Consider the following 26,438-nt stretch of genomic DNA (forward strand, 5'->3'; position numbering starts at 1 on the left):
CTCAATATCAAGCTACACTTATTGTTTTTACTTCGGCTGTGACTTTGTGTGTGCTCAAGGTGAGTTTGGCTGTGTTTCGCTGTGTATCGCTAAACAAGGAAATCACACCTCCACGGAGTTTAGCGCGATTCACAACGTCCCGACCAATCGGAGCACACTGGGCTCACAGGGAGGGGGGAGCACGAGCTGCAACGAGCTGTTTAGTGGAGAGAGTGAATACACATACTTTACAGAGATGCATATGCGAAACCAATGTGAGTGTGGAAAATTGCACAGTATAAATCTATTCTAGTAGACCTCAACAATGGAATTATGATCAGTGGAAATGGCCATGACATGGGACCTTTAAATTCCCAGCTGCCATTTCCGGTGACGTGTGTCTGGCCACGCCCCGTCCCTCTTTCACTTCCTGTAAACAAAGCAGCAGCTGTCTGTCAGATTCCTGGTTTTTCGGTCATTTTCTACTCCAACTTCAGCGTTTTTAGACGATGGCTCAGGCCGGGGTGGTGCTGGATAAGGACCAGTTTAACTGCTCGATCTGTCTGGACGTGTTGCGGGACCCGGTGACCATCCCCTGCGGACACAGCTACTGCTCCGTCTGTATCAAGAACTACTGGGACCAGGACGACTTCTTGGGGGTCTTCGTCTGCCCTCAATGCAGACACAACTTCAACCCGAGGCCGGTGCTCGCCAGGAACACCATGTTGGCCGACGTGGTGGAGAAATTCAAAAACACTGGACTACAAGACACCACCACCACCACGACATTTGTAAATCATAGCTTCGCTGAGGCGGACGATGTGGAGTGCGACGTGTGTACAGGCAGGAAAAACAAAGCGGTGAAGTCCTGTCTGGTGTGTTTGGCCTCGTATTGCGACCTCCACCTGCAGCCCCACTACGACTCCGCTGCTTTCAAGAAACACAAGCTGGTTTCGGCCTCTAAAAAGCTCCAGGAGACGATCTGTAGCCGCCACGACAAGCTGCTGGAGGTGTACTGCCGCACGGACAACCAGTGCATCTGTTACCTGTGTCTGACGGACGAGCACAAGGGCCACGACACGGTGCTGGCCGAGACCGAGACACTACAGAAGCAGGTCAGTCATTTAATCAGGGCTGTGATTGATTCATGTTGGTGATCAGTGACAGTACAGTGCCTCTTTGTTTAATACATGCCTGGTCTGATGTGATCTACCTGGTTTAAAATGTCCTTTCTGTTTTTACAAATGTTCATTATTTTGGCCTATTCAATTTATTTTTAAAAACCTATTGTCTTTTTCTAGGAATAAACATATTCAATATAAGCATGGACAATTGAACACAATGTACAAACTCAACACACATTGGTTCAACAATAAAGAAAACGATTATCCTATTGTTTTATTTTGATAACATCTAGTCTCTTTTTCCAGGAATGAACATTTTCAATGTAAGTATCGACAATTGAACACAATGTACAAACTCAACAAACATTGGTTCAACGTTAAAGAAAGCAAATGTTAGCTGAAATGTTATAGCCTCAACTCTTAAAAACGATTTGTTATGTTCATTTCATTTTAAAACATTTTGTTATGTGTTCAGTTGTTTTTTCTATCTGTTCTTAGGCGGTGGGGATTCATAAAAAGCAGTGAAAGTGCCTGTTTTTCCTTTCTAAAATCTGGTTTGATAGTCCGTTAAAGTAGTGAAAATAACCCTTAACTTCTGTCTTAACAAATTGCAAAAAAACGTTGTTATTTCAGATTTTGTATAATGTGACCCGATTGAGCGGAAACTATTAAACCACCCTCTTTCATTTTCAATTTGTAACCCTGTTCCACACATCTTAAACATGTTAATCAAATCCTATATTAAACAACTCTTTTCCATAATATCTTTCCTCAGAGGGAGCTTGGTGACATGAAGCAGAGCTCTCAGCTGAAAATCCTTCACAGGGAAAGGGGAGTCCAGGAGATCAGACAAGCCATTTTCTCTCTCAATGTAAGTTTGTTGTTCACATGTCTTGCCTCTGAGTGATGTAAAAAGGTCATCATTTGACATTTTAGACGATGACTTCTACATGTGTCTTTGTGTTTCCCCTCCAGCGCTCTGCTCGGGCAGCAGCTGAGGAGAGTGACGCTGTCTTCACTGAACTGATCCGATCCATGGAGCTGAAGCGTTTCGAGGTGAGAGAGCTGATCAAAGCGCAGGAGAAGACGGCCGTCAGTCAGGCGGAGCAGCTGCTGGACAAGATCCAGAAAGAGATCGCTGAGCTGAAGAAGAACGAAGCTGAAATGGACAAACTCTCCCACTCCGAGGACCACGTGCATTTCCTTCAGGTAACTAAACTCAGTGATAACAATACAATTATTATTTTGAGTTTTTTCGATGTTCTTGTACCTATACTTTTACTTTCAGAGGGAAATGTTTAACTCAATTCTACAAAATCATCAGAAGTTACTGGTACTTTTTCCAAGCACAACATTTTTTTTAATCTAGTTTTTTTAAATGTAAATAATGTGGTATCTCTGTTTTTAAGACACATTAACTTGTTGAAAGTATTTTTTTAAAGTAATGCTAGTGCAGCAAACTGCTCATCTTTTCCTTGTTACAAGCACCTACTCTCTGTTGCAAAACTTTTTTTTAAAGTTGATTTAAAAACAAAAATACTTTGACTACAAAAAACGATCACTTGTTTTAAGAAAATGTGTTTTACAGAACTCTATAACATATATTATAACAACAATCAAGTTACTATTTTTTGCATAATAAGTACTTTTACAGTTGATATACTGTAGCTAAAAATACTTTTACTTAAGAAGAATTTTGAAAGCAGGACTTTTACTTTGGAGTACAAAAGTAAAAGTGTGTTATTGCTATTTTTACTTAAAGTTTATAACCAAGGATACTCAAACTCTTTGTGTGTGTGTCTTTGTGTTTCAGAGTTGTCAGTCTCTCCACGCTCCACCTGTGCTGTCAGATTTGCCTTCGGTCACCATTGACCCCAACCTCACCTTCGGCCCTGTGATGACAGCAGTGTCTGATTTTAAAGGGCTGCTGCAGGAGGTCTGCCAGGAAGGATTTGTCTGCATCTACGAGAAAGGTAGATACAAAGTGTCATTATGAAAGGTCTGTCTGATTGATCTGACACAAATGATTCCATCAACTCTGGTTACGTTGTTTTCTCTTTTCTGTAGTGAGAGAGATAGTGATCGTAAGTCCTCAAGGGCCTGCTGTACCGCTGGAAACAACGCAGTCCAGTGATGGAGAGTCAGCAGTGCAAATGGAAGCAGCACAAGGTGAGTCAACGAAACACTTTGAATTATATTTGTTTTAAACAGCCCACGGGAAGCTGTGAAGTACAGACAATTATCTAATATAATAACCAATAAATGTATGTACTTTTCAAATGTAATATCTGTTTTTTGCAATGTTATCTCATAATGCTTATTTTCTTTATGTTTTGCAGTATTATAATATAATAGTATATTAAAGTAATATACTTTAATTGAACCTGTCGAAAGCTGCATATGTCCTGCTTGCTTGTGCTTTCCATTCTAAAAACACCTTACTAGACTTGTTTATTTATAGTAGAGTTTGCTGAGTCAGCTTAAGAGAAGACATGACAGCGCTGCAGAATCTCACAGTTCTGACAGCTGCGACTCAGTAACAGCGTTTCTTCTCTTTGTGCTCGCAGTGATGCCGAAACCGGGCCTCGACCAAAGTCCCGTGAACCATCTGAACCCTTTCCTCTATCCTGGATCTGCTGCGCCCACATTTGCCTTCTCCCCATTTGGTAAATACAGCCGATATCAATGATGAAATATATTTCGACATTAGGCAGTGTGCAAATCCCAGTTTACACTAGCAAATCAAATGTATGACACATTTTTAATGTAAGTGAAAGAAAGAAATACACATATTTAGTTAATGTAACATATGTTCCTTTACTTAAGTAGAACTACATTATTATTAACAGAACATGCATCAAAAGTAAAAAGTACCCACACATAATGTACCTGGTCATTTGGTGAGTTGTAGATATGTACATCTTTGAATTAAAAATCTAAGCAAAGTATATTAAAAAAAATCTATATACTTATACATTTGATCATTTCAGGTTATTTAAATAAAAAAATATTATCTTGCTTGAAAAATAAATCTAAATATGATTGGTTGCTACTACACAGCACAGATCTAGGCCAGGGACATGTATGCTGTGATTTATGAATCACCTCAGGGTGCTGCAAAATGAAAATTCCTGTTGTATCTTCTCAGGCTCAAAACTGTCCACAGGATCCAGACCGAGACACCTTCAGCGACGAAGCCACCCCAGGAGGAAATAGACTTGAAGTGGACTTTCCAAAATTCCAAATACAGATACACAGACTGATTTTCATTGTACCTTAATGATGTGCTATCACAAATATGTACTGTATTGTACATTTAATAATCAATTTCACTTTTGACTTTTCAATTATTTTTTGTGGTTTATCCTATCAGCTCTACTTGCGTCTTTCAGTATAGTGCCGATAGGAATGAGATGAGGACAGTGTTTATATCCACAGAAGAACAAATACATAATGCTTAAAGTATTAAGCAACACAAAGCTGGACTGACTTTTTATTTCAGTGTTTAAATGGAAATTGCCTTGAAATGATTAGTTTACCAATTTTACTGAACTGTAATCGTTTAACAATGTTGTGCTTTTATAATAACTTTTAACTAAAACTGCGAAAACACTATTTTTGCTTTACCGAAACGTGTACAAATAATGTTTTGTGAAATGCTGTCATTAAAAACAACAACACTCTTATACAAACTGGTGTTTTTTATTTGCATGGGGGCTGGTTCACGTTTCCTTGTACTTTAACCCTCCGGTATCACTGTGGACGTTTTTGTCCATATGGGTCATTTTTGACTTTTCATTTTGCAATAACTTTAGTTGTGTTGGTGAAAATGGCCTGATTTTTTGTAGCAAGGCTATTTTCTCGATCTATTTTGGAATTCCAATTTCAATTTTTCAAATCGGTCTTTAATTCACTGTGTAACAAATCGACTACGCAAATTAGTCATTCGAGACAAAAATGTCCACTGCAAAAGACTTTGATAAAAACATTATATTAAAAGGTTTTTTTCACAATTTATTTGGGTTCAATCTTTAAAGCAACTTCTGCCCTAATAGAAAATACCAACAATTTAATCATTTTCAGGATTTTAAATGCCATTTTGAATACATGAAACCGATGTTTTTTTTCATGATGAAAACAGAGAAAATTAGTTATTTTCCAAAAAATACATATCTGGGGACTGGCTCTTTTTTTATAACTGTCTTGGATATGTCAGATTTGCAACAAAATTGATTTTTTTGCATTATTAGTTTTTGCACAAAATCATATTCAACAAAAAAGTTACAAATTAGTCATTTTAATATAATGTTTTTATCAAAGTATTTTGCAGTGGACATTTTTGTCTCGAATGACTAATTTGCGTAGTCTAATCGAATGATACCGGAGCGTTAAACAAACACCGGCACAAGGTTTCGAGGTAGAAGTAGAATAACCGGTTGAGTGTACACAAGCAGCCCTTTTGTGTTCATGTCAGATAACATGCATCTATGACTTATGTTTTTCAATAAGAAAAGGCAATTCTATAAAAGGCTGTTTTGTACAGGTTGCTTTATGGGACCGCCCAATTGCTGCTTCCTTGGCTGTGATTGGCTGCTTCTGGGTACAGCAGGTGACACAACCAGCGGTAATCAGCTCACCTGTGACGTGAGGCACGCCCATCTTTGTCCCTCTCAGTTTCGGCTGGGAGTGTTTGGGAAATGGCAGCAACAACTATTTCTATTGAACAGGACCAGTTTTGTTGTTCAGTGTGCCTGGAGGTCTTAAGAGACCCCGTGACTATCCCCTGCGGACACAGCTACTGCTTGGACTGCATCGAGGACTACTGGAACAGGGCCAAGCAGAAAGGCCAATACAGCTGCCCTCAGTGCCGACAGGTGTTCAACCCCAGACCGCTGCTGAGCAGGAACACAGTCCTGGGGGAAGTGGTGGAAACTTTTCTCAAATCTGGGGCTCGACAGTTGTCCTCAAAACCCGAGGAAGTGGCATGCAGTGTGTGCACAGTGAGGAGGACAAGAGCTGTTAAATCCTGTTTTGTGTGCTCCGAGTCTTACTGTGCGGCTCACACCAGGGTCCATGAGGAGAGGTTTCATGGGAAGGCCCACAGGCTGGTCCCTGCAGTGGACCAGCTGAAGGAGAAGCTGTGCCAACATCACGATAAACCACTGAGGCTGTACTGTCGCACCGACCAGCAGAGTGTGTGTTCCCAGTGTGTGAGAGAGAGACACAAGGGCCATGACGCAGTCTCACTGGTGGACGAGAGAGCAACGCAACAGGTCACTTTCAGTATTTCTTAATGCAGAAATTAATCACTCATTGTTATTTTGGGGAGTGTTTATGTTTCACACCGTGATTACAAAGACAAATGTTGTGCTTTTTAAGATGACATAAATGACATCTGCTTAGTTTTTGCAACAACATTCAGACGTGCTTTATCAGAATGCATTTTATTTTAAAGTGTACTCTTTCATCTGTTATGTTTTCTTTTGTTCTGGAAGAGCTTTGTGAAGTCTTGGGAAATAACCCGCCTTATATCACTATTGCCCCATCAGGGTTATTTAGCTCAGGTGCATGCTGGTTATGTGGGATTGACAGTGTAGTATTGCAAGTTTTAGGATATTTTACTTATACGTATACTACTTAATACAACCGTGTATAAATAATTATGTGAAAGCAGAAATAACGTATAATATTGTATATTATAATAATATTATATTGTTTGATTATAGTTATTCATGCATTCATCTGTACATCTTAAATTATAAATAAATTAGTAAAATAAATGTAGTTTGAAGTACAATATGTACCTGTGATAAAGGAGTGGAGTAAAAGAGAAATATTCAACATTCTCAGATAAAGTACAGGTTTCTCAAAATGATGCTGTGCAGCACATGAGTAACTCTACTTCCACCGGTGGGAATTGATGCTAGAGATCAGAAGGATAATATGGAGGGAGTTAGCTGTGGGCTACAACTTGAGCAACTTTTTTTAATCTTACACCTTATGTGTTCAGATTTGACTGCGTTATGACATCGTGACCTAAATCCTTTGGAAGAGCCGGAGAACCCTTACAAAGATGCTGTACCAAAAAAGTAGTAGTCCCTTAAGGCTATATCTTTTGTAGGCTGATGTGAAGGCTTCATAAATCTTCACATTTTAAACATGGGAGTAGAATGTGCCCCGGTCCTTCAGCCATATCTTGTGCTCAAGTTTTAGGTTATTAGACCAAAGGCCATACAGCGCAATTTAATCCTTTTGATTGTAATATCCAAAATGTCCATCTTGAAAGTCAACTGTGAGCAGAAGCAGCCTGAGGGACTGAACTGTCTGATATTTAATCTCTTAGAAAATACTCCAAGAAGCCTCTTTGAAGTCTGTGCAAAAATTGAAAGACACGGAGAAGGAGCTCAGATATGTTGTCAGATATATCAAGGTCAGTGCATTTCCAATACAGGAGTTTAAAATGTGTTCCATACATACTTCCTACACTCAACATATGTATCCTCGCAGCACTCCACAGAGGCAGTGGTGGAGGAGAGCGAGAGGGTTTTCTGCAGGCTGATCCGCTCCATAGAGAAACAGAGCAGTGAGGTGAAGGAGGTGCTGAGGGTCCAGGAGAGAGCAGCTGTCAGTCAGGCTGAGGAGCTGCTGGAGAAAACACAGAGAGAGATCCTGGAGCTCCGGAGGGCCGGGGCCGAGCTCGAGAGGATTTCTCAAACTGAGGACCACACCGGCTTCCTTCAGGTACCAAACAAGACATAACTCGGCCAATTATGTGTTTACAAGGCCACCAACCATTTTGTTATCACATTTACAAAGTGGTGGAAAGAAGCAAAGTGCATTACTCAAGTACTGTACTTAACCACAAATGAAGGCACTTTAAGGTTACTCAAGTATTTCCATATTCTGCTCCTTTAACTTCTTCTCTACATTTCAGTGACAGAAATTGTAATATTGACTTCGAATATGAAATATCAACAATAAAATATTTTTTTTGTTATTAATTTGATTAGCTGTAAAAGCGCTTGATAAATAAAATATATTATTATGAAAAACAACAATAATATGCTATTATTCATAATGTATTATAGATGATCATGAACATGTATTTTCAGAGCAAGAGTTATAAATCAGAGACGAGGATTTACCCGTCATCCACTCAATTCTTGTTTATAAAAAAAACAACTCACTTTGACTCTGTGATTCAGTTAGAAGTGATTAAAATGTTTACATTTTATTTCGGTCAAGTCCCTGACCTGACATCTCAATGTCGCATACAAATAATGTAATGTTCACTAGATTTGAATTGGAGTGTTACCCACAACGTGACTCCTTCCTGTTTGTCGGTGTTGTTGCATTTGCATTCAGATACTGTCCTGTAATTTGGTTGTGCTGCTTGTCACCGCAGAAGTGCAAGTCTCTTCACTTCCCTACAAAGACTGTGGAGATGCCCAGCACTGATGCTCTTCAATATATGATGTATAAAACCCTGAGGGGAGCCCTGCCCAATCTCAAAGACAGTCTGGATGAAACACTTGAAAGAGAATTCAACAGGATCTCTGATAAAGGTGCAGTGCCCTTTTTACAACTGATTCATATAAAAATGATTATCTGTTCGACAATTCTCACTATTTCTGTTTGTCTTCGTTTCTAGTAATGTCACTGAAGGAACCCAGCAATAAAAGTGTACCTGAAAAAACTAAAGGTAGGTGAGTTTCTGTCAAATTATACTTTAGCAAACTAAACTGTAGACAGGAAAGGTCTGTAAATATAAGGAATGGATTATGTGAGCTTGATACCATGTGAGCAACCATCATGTGCAAATTAAGATCCCTTTTAACCAGATTTCTGTTTCAAATTAGTTTTATTTTAACATCTAAAAAAGTCAGCAAGACTCCTAACTAGTCACTTTGGCTTAATCTTACCATCAAAGTAATCTCAATTACATTTAATGAAATCTGTTTTTAATGTTCATCATCTGTCTAACAGCAAAGGACACGGAGATACCATACAACTCCGAACCGAAGACAAGAGCTGATTTTCTACTTTGTGAGTACCATTGTTTGATAAACCCTATTCCTGTCGAATTGTATTCCTTCTTATTCCATTGCAATGTAAACACCGTTATATTTTTTAATATTTTTCTATTTCTATACCTGTGTTTTTTAATTGTTTTATTTGTATGTATACACCAAGTCAAATTTCTGGTAATAAACCTGTTTCTGATTCTGATCGTGACTCTTTATGAAAACTGTGACTTAAAGTTTGCATTGTGCATTCTCTGATTTCCAGATCACCACGATATCGTCCTGGACCCGAACACAGCCAACCCTTATCTGAGCCTCTCTGACGGTCGCAGAGGGGCGACCACGCGCTCGGAGCCCCAGCCCTACCCGGACCACCCGCAGCGCTTCAGCAGCTGGGCCCAGGTGCTGTGCAGAGCTGGGATGGCTGGGCGCTGCTACTGGGAGGTGGAGTGGGCCGGGGAGGGAGGGGTTTCCATCGGGGTCTGCTACAAAAATATGGGCAGGAGTGGAGCAGGGAGCGACTGCAAGCTCGGACATAACTCCAAATCCTGGAGCCTGGACTGCTCCAACTCGGTCTGTTCCTTTCAGCACAACAAGGAGAGAGCGAGCGTCCCCACCGCCTGCTCCAGCAGGATAGGAGTGTTTCTGGACTTCAGGGGCGGGACTTTGTCTTTCTATAATGTTTCTGATACACTGGTTCTCCTCCATCAGGTCAAGACTACGTTCACCCAGCCCGTTTACCCAGGTTTTTGGGTGGGTTTAAGCTCCACTTTAAGGCTGTGCTCTCTTTAATTGTAAAGATGACTGCACTCTTTGACGTTTTAGAAAGTAAGCTTGTATGCATGTGGCTCAAAGTATTTACTTTTGAGACGGTGGTGTGTGCTCAAACCTTCGGTAGCAGCAGCAACACTTTGGTGACGCTTAGATCAGCAAAAGCAACATCTATACTGAGGTGTATATTTCAAACAGGTTCATGATTATATATGGATATTTATTGTGCTTGAATCCATTTGAAATGAACAATGTATTTTATTTAAAATCCATAATAAAGCATTTATTGTCATGTTAGTCCAAAGTCTATGAATATCTTTATATTTCAAGGATGTCATTACCCCTCATAATTTGAAGCAAATTGTTTTTACTTGCTGGAGAAAAGAAAACATACTAATTTTCATAACACTATTCATATAATATAGAAAAAGTATGGTATGTGGAAAATATCATGAACAGGGTTTTAGATGTATGTCATGAAAAATCCTAATACAGGATGACAAAATTAGAAAAAGTAAGTGTGCTGGAAAGCTCATGAGATATATATATATATATATACATACACACACACACACACACACATACAGCAGTGTTTCTCCTAGGATGGAGTCATAGCTGCGGTACTAAAGCACGTGGGCCCAACATAATGTGAGCGTGGAGCGTGTCGAATTTGTTAGCGTGCAAAGTGCGCCACGCCAATTTGTTTCTATGCGTCGTCTATGGTCATTACATGTCACTTGTTAGACGCTTTTATCCAAAGCGACTTACATACTCAATACTGTGGGAAATCCCCACAGGAGCAATTTGGGGTGAAGTGTCTCAGGGACACAACGACATGCTGACTGCAGTGGGGTTTGAACCTGTGACCACCTGAATCCCAACACCAAGGCTCTATCCACTGCGCCACACACGCATGTGTATGCCAGCACAAGAAAGGCTCTCGAGGCCTAGTACCAGGGCCGGTTCTAGCCAATTTGCTGCACTAGACGGGATTTTATATATAAAGAATAAATGAAAAATCTCTACAAAAACAGAAACTTATTGACATAGGTAATATACGTCAAAATGGCTTCAAATTTATTCAGTATTGTATGAACATGTTTGAATTGGGGGGTGGACGTCACATCCTCTAGGGGGGTCCGGGGGTATGCAATCTGGTGCACTTTGAGCACACAATTACTAGAGACCTGATCTAGGGGGTACAACTCTAAACACCCATATGAAAAAGATCGGTTTACATTTTAATAATCAAATAAGTATGTGAACATAACCAATAACCTACCATAGCCAATAACAAATACATGTAACTTATTTTATTTGTGTTCATTTATATCTTATTTTACCAGTTAACATTTATTTATGCATATTTTTGTATCTCTCCAACTTTAAACGATATTTTTGGTTGAATGATTTCAAACCTGTTTTTATTTATCCTAATAATTATGGAGTGCCTTGGAAATACGTGTTTACATAATTTGTAAACACATATTTGAGACCCACTGAGATAGGCGGCGCCGCTAAGCACTGTACAGCACCAGTGAAAAGTTTGGACACCTTCTCATTTAATGTGTTGTTTATTTAAAAATGTTTCTACTTTGTAGATTAATACTGAAGACATCAAAACTATGAAAGATAGTTGGTGATTGATTCAGAATTCAAGGCACACTTAACCAGCATGGCTACCACAGCATTCATATCATAATTTGTCTAAAAATACCGTATATATTTTTTTTATTGCAAAAAAAGACTACAAACCAGGATAGCACAGACCTCAAAATATTAAAGTTGGACTGAGAGAAAAAAGGAAACTGACAGAGGAATTTGCTCAAAACTTAATATTTTAATCAACATGCAAGCAGGGAGCAGCAGCAACACTTTGGTGGAGCAGGTAAACAACTGATGGAGCTTAGATCTTATTGAAGGCAGCAACGTCTATACTCTGGATCTGCAATGGAAGAAAGGTGCAATAAGTCGAGGTGTACATTACACATTCATGCACTTTACCCATGATGTAAGCACCACACATTAACGTCCATTCATGTCAGTGATATTGGTGTGGGTGTAGAAAATGTCTTAACACACAAGTTAATAAATCAGCGTGGCTGGATACCCCGAGAGGTAAGTTAACTGAAGTTGTCTAATAATGGTGAAGGAGTTACACCTGTGTGCGTTTTACTTACAAAGTCCTCAAACTTGGTGATCTCCTCCTCCAGCATGTCTGTGCCAACTTTGTCGTCCTCGATCACGCAGGTGATCTGCAGCTTCTTGATGCCGTATCCGACGGGAACCAGTTTGGACGCTCCCCACAGGAGCCCTTCCATCTGCACCGAGCGCACGCACTCCTCCAGCTTGGCCATGTCCGTCTCATCATCCCACTGAGGGAGCACGTGGGGAAGGGGGGTTAAAACACAGAACACTCATTTGACCATGGTAAGATAATTCAACTCAGTTTGCAGCAAAACGTTAACATAAATTGCTTAACATGCATCAGGATTCATTTTGAATATTACAAAAAATATATATGCAGTTTGAGTCGTAATTAGCTTAAACTATTAATTAACATCTAGCCCTTTTTACCTTTTCTGAAACAACAAAACAGTACATCTCTATAAGAACACAACTGCAATGGAACTAGCACAGATTTCAGCCACATGATGCAGGTCAGAAGGAAACGTACGGGCTTGACGTCTAAAAGCAGAGACGACTTGGCTATGAGGGCGGGTTTCTTGGACTTCTTGGCGGCATAGGCATCCAGGCGCTCCTGCTTAAGGCGTTCGGCTTCTTCGTCATCCTCATCATCACTGCCAAACAAGTCCATGTCGTCATCCTCGTCTTCATCATCTCCATTTTGCACCTGTTTGACTGGAGCAGCGTGGACTGGAGCAGCCTGGTAAAAACAGTGGAAACTTTCCATTAAGGTGGGCTCTTCAGAAGGCTTACTTAAATAAGATTAACTCTTTCCTGATCTCCATTTGTACAAACAACTAACACATCATACAATAAAGAGCATCAATAGATATGTGAGGGGAACGAAGGGAGCCTTATATATACAACAATATTAATCATAAACAAGACAAAGCAACCAAAAAGAGGAACATCAAAAAACGTACTTATAGTTTGAGTATACCTTAAGTACAATGTAGATTACATTATATTTTATTTAAAATGGTTTCAGTGGGACAAGGCTGTGTCTTTTACAGAGAAAATATGCATTTAGTAATTCTAAGTTATCTACCTTCGCACTTGGGACGCCCGCTGGGCTCTTTTCCAGCGTGGCCACTCTGTTCTCCAGCGTCTGCAGGGCTGCTCTCATTTCAGCCACCACTAACAAGCAAACACAATCGGAAAAGTAAGAATGGATACTCTGCATCAAATATACAAAAGCACAGAAAGACTTTATAAAAAAACAGAACAAACCTTTGTGCAGAGTATGGTTCTCCAGCTCCATGCTCTTCATGCGTGTAACCAGCTCCTGGTCTCCTCCTGCATGTGAGGATGACTGTGGAGAGACGAACACTAATAAGCACGTGCCATGATGCAGCTACGGGTTCAAATGATGACAAAGCAAATGTAATCTCATCAAGGCAATCCAAGCCTAAAAAGAAGCAGGCAAAATCAAAAGTAGATAAAGCGGTGAGATGTCAAATGAAACCCATGCAAAGCTAGCTTCTATAACACACTGATGAAAACACTCCACCCTCACAACGCTGATGTTGAAATGAGGAGCCGTTCAGAACAACAGTGTCCGATCTGCTGGCCACAGAGCAGCTCCACTGAAGCATTTGCAGTTAAGGGCGTAGCTCCAAGTAGTGTTAATTTCGTCAGCTATTTTTTTATTTAGTCTTAGTCCTTTGTTAAATTTCCTTTTTAGTTTTAGTCATATTTAGTCACCTTCATCCTGTTTTTATTTAGTGAAGTTTTAGTCGACTAAAAGTCTGAGCATTTTAGTCTTATTTTAGTCAAAGAAAACTAATTATTTTAGTCTACTTTTTGTCAATGAAAACGAGTCTTTTTTAGTCATCAGATTATATAGAACATTTCAGTCAAACTAGTCTAGCCAACACCAATAATTTATCATTTTAGCATATATAAATAAATAAGATTATATCTTGTCCTTATTTGATGAAAAGCACAGGTTGAATGATTAAGAAAGCAGCTTTGCAGAGAGTATCAGGTTTGTGGTGTTTTTACCAGCTGTGCTATGGCCACATTGCTTCCCTTCTGATGAAACAATGCATTCGCTTTTTTTCTCTGCCTCATTGTAGCGAAAATGGGCCCAAATATCACATTGTTTCTTTCTTCTAAGCCAGGGTCGGCGTCATGGGGGGTCATTCGCGAGCCATGCCCCCCCAAATGAGTCACTGTGCCCCCCCAACGCAGGGTGGGCAAGCCTTGCCACCTTTTTTTTTTTTTTAATCATATAAGTGAAAACGTTTCCACTAAAGGTTTTTTGTGTGAAATACATCAGAAATAAATAATACAAATATAAAACACAGCCTGAGGTGTGCTCACTGCTGCTCTCCGATTGGTGTGTTGCTTGACCAATGACCCCCGACCTTTGTTTTGTTATCATTACGTGGCTCAGGCTGTGTGTTTAGATGAAAGCCCAGTGGCAATCTGTTCATCTGTTACACTGATTATACAATAAAGCCATCGAAAATAATATGATATACAGTACAAGTACAAGTAGCCTACTTCTGGGTCTCTGTGTTTCATTCAAGCTCGGCTCTGTGTGTGTGGCACGAGCGCATTTTGTGAGTGCACGAGTGGTAACGCGGAATGTTGATGTTAGCATCTGGTTAGCTAGCTATGCTAACGGATATAAAGAGCTGTTTCTACACCAAGGTGGAGGAGAGTCCTCTCCTGTCAGACTGAGAGGATCGTATAACCTCAGCTCAGTGAGGTAAGGACTCTCTCAGTGTTTAGATAGTTCACTTTAGTGTAGCTTATCTCAGTGGGTCTCAAACGGTTTGATCACAATTTATGTAAACAAGTATTTGCGAGGAACATCTTTATATGATCATTATAGTTATTAAAGAATAAGCGAATAAATGAAAAACGGGTATGAAATACTATAGGACAGTAACACAAGAATACAGTTTAAAAGGGGAGTGATTAGTAAAAATATCCATAAAGAAAAAGTAAATCTGTGTACAGTTATGTTTCATATGGATGTTGAGAGATAGGCTATCCATAGATCTCTTCATTTTGCTCTCAAAGTGCACCAGATTGATGATTGATTGATTCAATATTTTAAAAATAATCTTTTAGGTGGGAGCATGCCCCACCTAAAACATGTTCACATGGATAGGATACTAAATCCTTATGTCTTGCCTTTACTGAAAGGAGGGGAGGCAACTCTTTTAAATAACTATAGGCCAATCTCTAAATTGTCAGTTCTGGCTAAGGTGCTCGAACGCCTTGTGAGTGAACAGGTAAAGGAGTTTTTATGTACAAATGACATCCTGTCAAAACATCAGTCAGGATTCAGAAAGAAACACAGCACCATCACTGCGACAATGAAAGTGGTAAATGACATTACTAGTATTTTAGATAATAAGCAGAGTTGTGCAGCTCTGTTTATTGACCTTTCCAAAGCGTTTGACACCGTCGATCATCGCATTTTAAAGCAGAGGCTACTCAGTATAGGCATATCCAGCCTTGCAGTGGGGTGGTTTGTGAACTACCTCTCTGAAAGGTCCCAATGTGTTCACTTTGATGGGCTGTCTTCTGAGTGGTTGGCAAGGTTCTGTTTTAGGACCACTTTTATTCTCCATATATATTAACAGTTTAGGTCAAAATGTGGATGAAGCTACTTTACATTTTTATGCGGATGATACTGTGATGTATTGTCCATTAAAGAGGCCGTTGTTAAATTACAGGATGTTTTTAACACTATTCAGACTCAGCTCTCTGAATTAAAGCTTCTTTTAAATGTGGATAAAACCAAGGTAATGCTCTTTTCAAAAGCAAAAAAGACACGAGAGCCTGTTTTTGATATTGTAACTACGCAAGGAACAAAACTTGAAGTTGTTGCCTGTTACAAATACCTTGGTATCTGGCTTGATGATTGTCTTACTTTTAAACTTCAGGTCACTAATCTGTTTAAAAAGCTGAGGGTTAGGCTAGGTTTCTTCTACAGGAACAAGTCCTGTTTCTCGCTTGGGGCCAGGAAAAGGCTAGTCACTGTGACCTTTTTACCTGTGCTGGACTATGGTGATTTGATATATATATGATTTGAGCACTTTGGTTCCCCTGCATCATTTTAAAACTCGGCTGGGTGACATGCTGTTTGATACTCATGGTACCTGTCACTGTAAATAGAGTTTTGTAAACTGTACCCTGTACATTATGTTGTATGTCATCCTTATTGTTGTTCTGTTGTTTTTATGTTACATGTGTAACTAATGTCCTGCAGGTCACCCTTGAAAAAGAGATCTTTTGATCTCAAGGGGCTTCACCTGGTTAAATAAAGGCTACAAACAAACAAACAAATACATTTTCACACTTTTTATATGGTGGCCTATGTCCATATATTTCTGTTTTGGTGGTCGTGCCACAACTGTGCATGTATGCAAAAGTCATAGGTGCGCTATAAAATAGCACTACAGCCCTGCAATGTGTGTGAAAGACAATAGACTTTACAGCATGTTTTTTTAAATTGAAGTTGCGTTGGTGTTTGTGTGTTGGTTGTTGACGGCAGTGTGTGCCCCCCGTGGTAAATTATTGCCCCCCCATTCGATTTGTTCTAGAGCCGACCCTGTCCTAAGCAGTGGTGGCTTTAGACTTTTTCGTTGTCAGTCATTTTGACGGACAGGATCGTAACATTTCCGTCACAATCCATTATTACCCCTCGAGTGCACAATTTATCAATCACTCGCGCTGACGGGGGGGTATTTGGTTAACGCGAGTGCGTCCACTGCTCCCAAGCCCTGTTGTTGCCATTTTATTTTATGTTGAATAAGGTTAGTTAGACCATGAGTTAGACCCGAGTCTTCCTGACAGTTCATATTGTGTAATCCGGTGTAATTCAAATCTACCGCCGCGCGCAGCACAGACACACAGCTGCTGCCCTGCCGCAGCACCGGAAATGGAACTGCTGGGAGAAAAACTGACTATCACAGATGTAACGTTATCTTTGATAATATTTCGTCTCCTCATTTTTCGTCAACGAAAGTAAAGAAAGATTTTGGCATAGTTTTTATTTAGTAAACTACATTTTCGTCTCGTCACTTTTCGTCAACAATATTGCATGATGATTTTGTTGCAGTTATTGTTTACTTCCGTCGGTGCCGTCTCGTCATAGTCTCGTTTTCGTCATGGAAAAAAAGGTCGTCGACGAACATATTTAGTCATTGTTTTATTCAACAAAATTAACACTAGCTCCAAGGCACCTCAGTGCTGCTAATAAGCAGGTGGCAGAAGGGTTTATCCTACAAGCTTTCTTCCCCAAAGCCACCGCTGTCCATGATTACAACAACAGCATGCAGGCAAACTCAGTGCACAGATTCTGGCAACGGCACAATACATCATCATTAAAAAAAGAACGTGTTGCCATATTGCAGATATAAAAAGATTGATACAACAACACATCCCACTTTCATTTGTAAATCGATTAAAGTAAGTAGATATGTTGGACAGAGCCAGGCAATCTCTCCAGGTTGCTGCTCTTTGTGCGAAGCTAAGCTGGGACAGATATGAGATGTATCAATCTTTGATGAAACTCAGCAACAATAGGAATATGTGTACTACTCAAAATGTTTCGTTAATAATTGACCACCTGATTCAGAAGTTACAGAAAATAATCAAGATGGAAAGTTGAAAAACAATATAAATATGGAAATGAGTAGTATTTGAATAGAATTTAATGTTTACATTATCTAACAAATCATCACCATTATTATAAATTCCACACGCACACACATTCTGAATGAGTTAGTGGTAGCATAATGTGATGCATGAAGAAAAGAGGTGCAGGATGGAAGAAGGGTGATTCAGGATGACATCTGACTGAGTGATAGCTGTACACTCCACTCCAGGCAGCAGCAGAACTCAGATCAGCGCTGTGTGTGTCGGCCATGCAGCGCTCCTAGACCGGAGCAGCAAACACTTACGTGTCTGTTCCGCGGTCTCTGCTGGCGCCCCTTGGGCAGCAGGGCCGCTTTGGCCTGCACCCGGTTATGTACAATGTGAAGGTAGGAGGGAAACACAAAGACACAAACAAGAAGAAGAAGAAGAAGACAGAGAAGTAGAAAGTTGGATACTACACATGCTACACATTCAGAGTCATCAGTAAGAAGAAAATGAAGTCAGGATTGTTAGTGAAATAGGATGAAACATTTTAAAACACATGTCAACTTTTTATAAAATACAACTAAATGGATGAAGTGCCTGTATGGGAAATATCAACCAACGAAAGTTATTAAATTCAGGAAGGTTGACTTAAAAGGAAAGGTTCACATTTTTCGAAGACATGCCTTCTGAAAGCAATTTAAACGCAGGTGGTGGCTTAACCCCCACAGGTATGGACTGAATATGTTGTTTAAAACCTGAATCTTTGTTGCTGCTACAGCAATATAGTAATTTGCCAAGGGGCATGCAAGCATTGGTTTGTATTGGACTTCAAAAAGCGTGTCAATCAATCCTTTAAGACATGGTTGAAGTAGCACTTATTTATGCAAAAATGACACATTCAAACCGCTTTCAATATAGCAAATGGCGTGGATGTAAAGACAAACACATACATACTTCCTGACAGATTGCAATGATCATTACTGGCAACGCAAGCAGAGGAGAACAGGAGAACAAGTGTCAGTAGCTCCAAGGCCCAAGAACTAGCAGTCTCAACTCTAATGAAAACTTCAAATTTAAACAGATGTTCCCCCCTTTTCAGGGCTGGTACTGGAAGATTAGTCAGGACTGTCCTGTCAGTACAGGGGGGGGGGGTTATCTGGGGCTCATTTGCAGTACTTACTCCGTTTAGGGACTGCAGGATATTCTGTCTGGATTTAGCAATGTCCTGCAGGATGGCATTAACCTCGCTCTCCTGAAGGTGTTTGTGGGTAAAGCAGTAATGAAGCGGGAGCAGTGACAAAGACAGAAAGCCGCATGCAAAACAAACAGAAGCAGCATGGACCACACATCCAACATGAAGGAGGATTTTTCTAAAGATTTGAAGCAGGTAGCACAGAAATGGGAACTAACGGTTAAAGAAATGTTGGCAGGTAGCATGAGGGTAGCACTTGTCAATGACCCAACCTGAAACTCTCGTGCTGTTTATCCACTACGTGTTGTAATGAAATGTGAACCGTTAAAACTACTTTTCACACAAGAAATATGAAATAATACCTTTAGAAGGTATTATACTAAACAGCCAGGACGCTGTTTATGTAAAAACATCTTTCACTTCTTACTTGTGTTATTTGGCAGCAGTAAAGCCACACAAACTGGGAACATACAACCCCTTCTTGAGACCACATGTGGTAAGTGAAGACATATGGCTTCTGTGTTTTGGCCGATTAAACCCTTTAAAGATTGTTTCCAAGGCTCGTTTAGAAACTCTCCACTGCCCTTTAGTCAGAGGAGCAGAGGCAGCTGCCAAACCACCTGACCCCTCTCGATAGGACGTGCCACTTCTAAATCGGGCAGCTTCACTCTCATGCACACAGCTGCAGAGGGCTGGTGATGATGTAACTGTTGCTTTACAGGCCAGTGATTGACAAGGAGGCATGAGCGGAGGAGGAGTCTGACAGGAGAGCAAAGATGGCAGCAGGAGACGAGAGGAGAATTTGGAAATAGGTTTGTCTGAAAATCTAATTAACCTCAAGAATGATCAGGTTGATAAACATCAAACAAGGTCCACACTAGAGAAAACAAAGCAGCTTTGCTCTTCTTCCTGTGTTTTACACCCATGTGTTCAAGTTTGTGTGCCTGCCTGTCCTACCTGTGAAGGAGGTCCGTTGGCTCCCTCGTAGAAGCACTTCTCGGCTTCATCGTAGAGAGGTTTGTCGAACCAGATGTTCTCGGAGGCGAGGCACTGCAGTCCACTCATGTTGGTACTAAGGAAAGAAATCAGAAATGTAGGAGAAATAAGATGCAAAAAACAAAACATTGATCTACATCCAACAGCCATGATCAGGGGTTTAGTTGTTTACAGCCAGCACAATAACGAGTGACAGAACACAGCATATTTAGATGCTCAACTGGGAACAGCACATTAAGGGTAACAACCTCATGCAGAGCCACAGATGGAGTTGTGCGTGGAATGGACAAAAAGTGACAGAACAAAGCGTAATGCAGACAGTTCCAACCAAGTAAACAAATGAATGTCAGAATAAATAAAACACACTACTGCATAAAAAGCTAAACCTCCCTTCTCGTTTTGCTGACGGGTTACCGCAGCAGACGGGCATCTACACATTCCTCAGTCAGGGAAACACAGTTTGCCTGCTCTGCAAAGTCAGGATTACTGAACAAAAGGGTTGTCTCTGCCCGCTAGAAGCCCCTCTTAGTGATAGCAGGGGTCCCCTTCATTGTGCCATTGTCAAAACAACAACCTAGTTGACCATACGTGCGAGTACATGACGGTTGTATGCCAATGAGACAATAGGTCAGACTTAGTAGCCGTTAAAGAAATGCAAGGGCCTGCTGTGAAGCTGAGAAAAAAATCCAAACACATATTCATCTCCAAACCGGCAGCTCAAAGATATTACACACGGTGCAGAAGTTAGCACGAATGCACAAACAAAAATGCATGACAAAAAAACAAAAGAAAACGCAGTTAATTAGCCGGAAAACACACATCACGTCTCTCCCATTCCCCGTGAGAGGTGCCATACTTGTCCCATCTAGGCCTGCTCTCCGTCTCAGAGAAGACCCTCTTCCTCTGGGTCGGGCCCCTGCTGCCTTTGCCCCCCTGCTCGGTTTCAGAGGAGGTGCGATTGCGGCCTCTACTGTACTGACGGGAGGGGGTCCCGGAGACCTTCACCGTGGCGACGGGGGGTCCCTGATCCTGCTGCGGACCGCGCCCACGTCTGGCCTGGAAGGTCGTGAAGCCTCTGGTTTTTGGGCTTCTTGGAGAGGAAGACAGCGGTCCGTTCCCATTGGATGCGAGCCGCCGTTGGTAGTTGCCCTCGGCCTGCTCATAGGCGCCGTGGTTGTACATCATTCCATCTGCCTGCATGTCCTGGAGCAAAGGGCTTTGACCATAGGGGCCACATCCTTCCATGGAGGAGCTCAACCCCTCATCTTCAGCCCAGGAGCGGTGGGCCTCCGACGGACGTGTGCGTCTCCGCAGCCTCCCTGACTGATCTTTGTCTCCGCTGATGACGCTTCTCTCGGTGGGATTATTACCCTGCCTGGAGTTCATCACCGGCACAGCATTCTGAGGGACTCCTCCTGGCTGACGGGACGGCCGAGACTGATCCATTTCTCTACTAAAGGGGTCTCTTCTCTATTCACTTGTTTTTACGAGGAAGCAACAGGTGGAAACTAGATGGCATTAGTTCATTATGAAGATGGCATTAGTTCATTATGAAGATGGCATCACACAAAGAACTTTGCTAGTTAGATCAAACACTTGATATGAGATGCCAATGCGGTCTTGCGGGCAAAGACTAGATTGATCAAAAAGCTTACAATTACCAAAATAGAAACATGATTACCCCTTATAGAGTTCAAACTAACCTCTTTGAGAGTATTTCGTTATTTGGCTGACTGGGACCGATGGGAAGATTTTAACATATTGCCCAACCCTATTTTTGGGGATATGGAATATTGCCAAAACATGTAAAAGCAGGTCATTGATCAATCTCACATTGGACTTTCAAAAAGCAAAGCCAAAACAAATAAGGCAAAATGTAATAAGGCTAACATAATGGCCAGCATTTAGGTTAGGATGAGTTTGCAGCATTTCGTCAATATTCATTTAATATCATAGAATCTATGAAGTACAAACATTTTTAAATAGAATAGTAATTTGTCAATTAATTCAAGAGGAAATGCTGTTTTTAAATGCATTAAGCACGTTTCTTCTGAAACATTTAAAAACGAAACCTATGCAACATTGTCTGGCTCACCTTTTTTTTGGCATGCTGGAGAAAAGTGTACGCTACGTATTGTGGAATGGAATGTTAAAATAATTCACACACGTTTGAATTATTTTGAAAATGATTAACAGTAAGTTATATTAAAGACAATCCATGTGTCTTAACATGCAGGCAAAAACCATTAACAAAAATACATCTTTTACATTTTCATGCATTAAGAATACATAATTACATGATATTCAAATATAAAAACAACATTTTTCAAAACATTATTTGTGCCACAGATATATTCTCTCAGTTGCCAGTTGGTTAGGTACACCTAGCATCAAATAATGCAGTCAACAGCCCTGTGATAAATCCTACCTTCACATCGAGAGGGGATTACTTCCGGTCATTTTGAAGGCTTCAGTTTTAGGTGTGAAAATAATCTAAAAAGGAGTTTTTAATATTGTGTCCAACCCACTAGGGCTGAAACAATAGGTTGATGAATTGACAGAACATTTAGTTAACTTCTCTCTCAAACAGTTTAATTAAGATCACATGGTAACCTTCACAAAGGTAATATTGTAAGATGATATATACACACACGACTGCATTAGTTTTAGCTAGGAGACCATGATCTATCAACTGAGAGCAAAACATTCAACACAACATTTCGACCGTAGGACAGCAATAAACCGGTGCATCGTCAGCTCAAAAACAGCTGCAACATCAACACTCACCTTTGGTAACGGCAATGGGAAGCTAATGCCCAACAGAGAAATAAAAGAAAATACACATAGTTTCATAATCTACAAAGCCCTACGGAAAAACAATCACAGGACTATTAATTATTCAATATTTGAGGAATACCAACAAAAAACCCTATAACATAGTTAAAAGTAATAGTTGTACAGTTCACTGAACAATTTTAAACAAGTGGTCATTTCATGTATAATACCAGTCACAAAACAAGCAAATCGAACAGCAATAGGAGTTAAAGTTGAGCTGGATTTGTTACAGGGTCACTTTGACACTGACAAAAGTTAGGTGCCAATAGTTTTTCTGACAGCACCAGCAACTTGTAGCTAGTTAGTTTGACCACGTGGCGCTTGAAAACTCCCAACTATAACGTCTTTGTGTGTTTTAACAAACAGTGCACTTTATGTTGTGTCCTATGCCGTATATAAACAACTCTTCTGCACTTACTATTGGCTTTATTCGACGTTTTATGGCTCGGTAAGCGTTCTTTGGCGTGGTGCCTCGGCTGTAATCCGACGGGAGAAGAGGGTTTACAGTAGCGGACCGCCTGTATTCTGCAGTTACAGAGGGGGAGGGACGTTAGCTTTTACACGATTTTATCGATGATTTATGCGTTTATTTAATGTTTATACAAAATGGTACAACATAAAAACACACATTGAAACAAGTTATTGTATATTAACACTGAATGGAAGAGGGGATCCGTCTTTTTGGTACTATTAACGCCCAACATTTAGATTAGTACAATCCGTTATGGCCAAAGACTTCATTTCCCAGAGTTCCAGCTGTTTGTTCCCCATGTTCTGGTTGGGCCCAGCCTGTAATGTTTCATGTTTAGTTTGAACAATATGTAGTAGTAGCATGTAGTTTGTATTCTTTTGTCTTTTGAGTTGATTATGAACTTCTACCCTAACACCTTTTTTAAATAAAACTGGGCAACAAGTTGAAAATAATATATAGCCAGTTTACATTTGAGCTACTTGTTGATTGAAATCCCAATTCCTCCCTTGTCCTGCAGGGGGCAGACTAATCGAGCCAATTCAAACTGTTATCCAAAAGTTATACATGGCTACTGAATTGTATGCATCTTTTGGACAGACCAGAGAACTACATTGTTTGACTTGATGAAGGTTGAAATATTTTAATTTCAAGCTGAATTAATCTTGTTTTCAGCGTGGCATTAGTTACTCCTAATAAATGCATTGAGTGTATTCCAGGCCGAGAGGATAAATCTGTACAACATCCTTCTTTGACTTTGTTCTTGGAAGGAGAACAACAACACAGACCTTATACAGCAAATGCTTGTCCTAGTTTGTTATTAATTATAGTTCTTGAGATTGCATTTCTTTATTTTGGTATTATGTATGTCACATCTGAGTGATACAGTATGGAGTATCTGGGGCCTGGGCTATGTTCTGTAGTGTGCTGTATATTTCTTCAGGAGTTCTTATGATTTATTATACGTCTACAATATATTTGGGGAACCCCTCGAGGGCAAAGTTATCTCCACACATTAAAGTTCACATATTTGTTTCAAATATTGTCTAAAATCCTTTGACATAAGTGTGTCTGACTCGATACCAAAGGTCAACGTCTTTGGGCTGAAAAATTTGAGTTTGCTCCACTGACGATGAGGCGCTCACCTCGTGGAGCCTTCAGATGCTAAACTGAGCTGACAAACCAAATTAATTTCATATTCTAGCACTGCTAACAGGTATGACCCAGAATTTGAACATAACTTGTCAGAAATAATTGACACACAGCAAATGTAATGGTAAAACAATCTGATCAATGATGACATGTATAGCCGCATGTCATAATTTCAGCGCTGGTTGTCTTGGTGGTGCCCAGCAAACAATGTGGGCTTCGTAAATAATTGGACAGCCTTCTGGGGAAAACCTGGTCTGATTAAGAGAGACGGCATTCATCCTACTTTGGAAGGTGCAGATCTCATTTCGGCAAACATTTCAGGGCTTTGTGGACGTAATCCATGACAAACTGGAGTTGAGACCAGGAGGAGGAGTCGCAGTCTTACACGCTTCTCTGCGCTCTCTCCTAGGCAGTCATCCATAGAAATCCCGAACTCAATAAAATACCCAATATTAGCGGTGTGTGTGTCTGCCCAAGGACAATTTAAGGTAAAACCTAATAGAGGTGTCATACATAATAACTTAATAAAAGTAAATGTAACAACTACTACAGTGCAACAAAACAGGAAGATTAAATGTGGTCTCTTAAACATAAGATCTCTAGCATCTAAAGCAATATTGGTAAATGATTTAATATCGGATTATAATATTGATATATGCTGTCTCACTGAAACTTGGTTGAGACATGAAGAATATGTCAGCATAAATGAGGCCACTCCACCCAGCCATTTCAACACTCATATTGCTCGTGGCACGGGCCGAGGAGGTGGAGTTGCAGCAATCTTTGACTCAAGTTTACTTATCAATACTAAACCAAAATTAAATTATACCTCCTTTGAAAGCCTCGTTTTTAGTCTTACGCATCCGACCTGGAAAACTTTGCCGCCAATCTGATTTGTTACAGTGTATTGTGCACCAGGTCCTTATTCAGAATTCTTATCAGAATTCTCTGAGTTTTTATCCACTTTGGTACTTAAAACAGATAAAATAATTATCGTAGGTGACTTTAATATTCATGTTGACAATGATAAAAATAGCCTTACTGTTGAATTTAACTCTATATTAGATTATGTTGGTTTCTGTCAGAGTGTAAATAAACCAACCCACTGCTATAATCACTCTCTCGACCTTGTTCTGACTTATGGTATTGAAATTGAGCAACTATTAGTTGAACCGCATAATCCTGCTTTATCCGACCATTTCTTAGTAACTTTTGAAGTACTGTTACTAGACTACAAAGCATTAGTCAAAAGCTCTTGCAGCAGCAACCTATCTGTTAGTGCTATAGCCAAATTTAAGGAAGAGATTCCACCAATACTTAACTCGATAGCATGTCTGCATGTAGGGGAGGAAACTTATACAAAATGTACACCACCCCAAATTGATCATGTTGTTGATAGTGCTACAGATGCGCTGTGAATAAAATTAGACTCTGTTGCTCCTTTGAAAAAGAAGAAAATAAAACAACATAGATTAGCTCCATGGCATAATGCCGAAACCCGCAAAAATAAAGCAAAAGTCTAGACAACTTGAAAGGATATGGCGTTCCACTAAACTTGAAGAATCTCGTTTAATTTGGCATATTACTCTCAATGAATATAAGAAAGCACTGCGTAAAGCGAGAGCAGCCTACTACTCTTCATTAATAGATGAGAATGAGAATAATGCAAGATTTCTTTTCAACACTGTAGCCAGGCTGACAGAGAGCCACAGCTTGATTGAGCCTTCTATTCCCATAGCACTCAGTAGTAATGATTTGATGTGCTTTTTTAACGATAAAATTGTTACTCTCAGAAACAAAATTAATGACCTCTTGCCTTTGACCAGTATAGTGTTATCAACAGCTCCCGGAAACGTAAGTTCTAATATTACACTAGATAGTAAACTAGAATGCTTTTCAGCCATAAACCTTGAACAATTAAATTCAATGATTCTCTCTTCTAAACCATCAACGTGCATGTTAGACCCAATTCCAACTAAGCTGTTGAAGGAAGTTTTTCCATTAATTAGCACTTCTTTATTAAATATTATGAATATGTCTTTATTATCAGGCTATGCTCCACAATCATTCAAAGTAGCAGTGATAAAACCGCTTCTTAGAAA

At 40.1% G+C, this 26,438-nt stretch overlaps 3 protein-coding genes across 7 annotated transcripts; 2 read left to right on the top strand and 1 right to left on the bottom strand.

Moving 5' to 3' along the window:
* The first annotated feature begins 395 nt into the window (after positions 1–395).
* Positions 396–4,780, top strand: ftr67 (finTRIM family, member 67). The gene is made up of 7 exons (XM_034103688.2): positions 396–1,094; positions 1,879–1,974; positions 2,079–2,312; positions 2,917–3,076; positions 3,171–3,272; positions 3,671–3,769; positions 4,252–4,780. Exons 1-7 carry the CDS (start codon positions 489–491, stop codon positions 4,317–4,319), a joined length of 1,365 nt encoding a protein of 454 aa, XP_033959579.1. The 5' UTR covers positions 396–488; the 3' UTR covers positions 4,320–4,780.
* Positions 4,781–5,738: 958 nt separating this feature from the next.
* On the top strand, positions 5,739–10,195 carry LOC117461763 (E3 ubiquitin/ISG15 ligase TRIM25-like). The gene is made up of 7 exons (XM_034103672.1): positions 5,739–6,376; positions 7,447–7,533; positions 7,611–7,844; positions 8,509–8,668; positions 8,755–8,805; positions 9,090–9,149; positions 9,393–10,195. Exons 1-7 carry the CDS (start codon positions 5,801–5,803, stop codon positions 9,917–9,919), a joined length of 1,695 nt encoding a protein of 564 aa, XP_033959563.1. The 5' UTR covers positions 5,739–5,800; the 3' UTR covers positions 9,920–10,195.
* Positions 10,196–11,718: 1,523 nt separating this feature from the next.
* On the bottom strand, positions 11,719–23,240 carry eef1da (eukaryotic translation elongation factor 1 delta a (guanine nucleotide exchange protein)). Of its 5 annotated transcripts, none has more exons than XM_034103680.2 (10): positions 23,134–23,230; positions 22,668–22,689; positions 20,737–21,357; positions 19,842–19,956; positions 18,013–18,066; positions 13,316–13,397; positions 13,134–13,222; positions 12,576–12,785; positions 12,079–12,273; positions 11,719–11,843 (listed from the first exon to the last, which is right to left on the bottom strand). In XM_034103680.2, exons 3-10 carry the CDS (start codon positions 21,324–21,326, stop codon positions 11,805–11,807), a joined length of 1,374 nt encoding a protein of 457 aa, XP_033959571.1. In that variant the 5' UTR covers positions 21,327–21,357; positions 22,668–22,689; positions 23,134–23,230; the 3' UTR covers positions 11,719–11,804. The 5 variants fall into 5 exon arrangements, with proteins under 5 accessions (XP_033959571.1, XP_033959573.1, XP_033959572.1 ...); XM_034103682.2 differs by lacking the exon at positions 20,737–21,357 and adding an exon at positions 21,976–22,007 and having other exon boundaries at positions 23,134–23,221; XM_034103681.2 differs by lacking the exon at positions 18,013–18,066 and having other exon boundaries at positions 23,134–23,229.
* Between the last annotated feature and the right edge of the window lie 3,198 nt (positions 23,241–26,438).

The sequence above is a fragment of the Pseudochaenichthys georgianus genome, chromosome 17, assembly GCF_902827115.2.
Source record: "Pseudochaenichthys georgianus chromosome 17, fPseGeo1.2, whole genome shotgun sequence".
NCBI lineage: Eukaryota > Metazoa > Chordata > Actinopteri > Perciformes > Channichthyidae > Pseudochaenichthys > Pseudochaenichthys georgianus.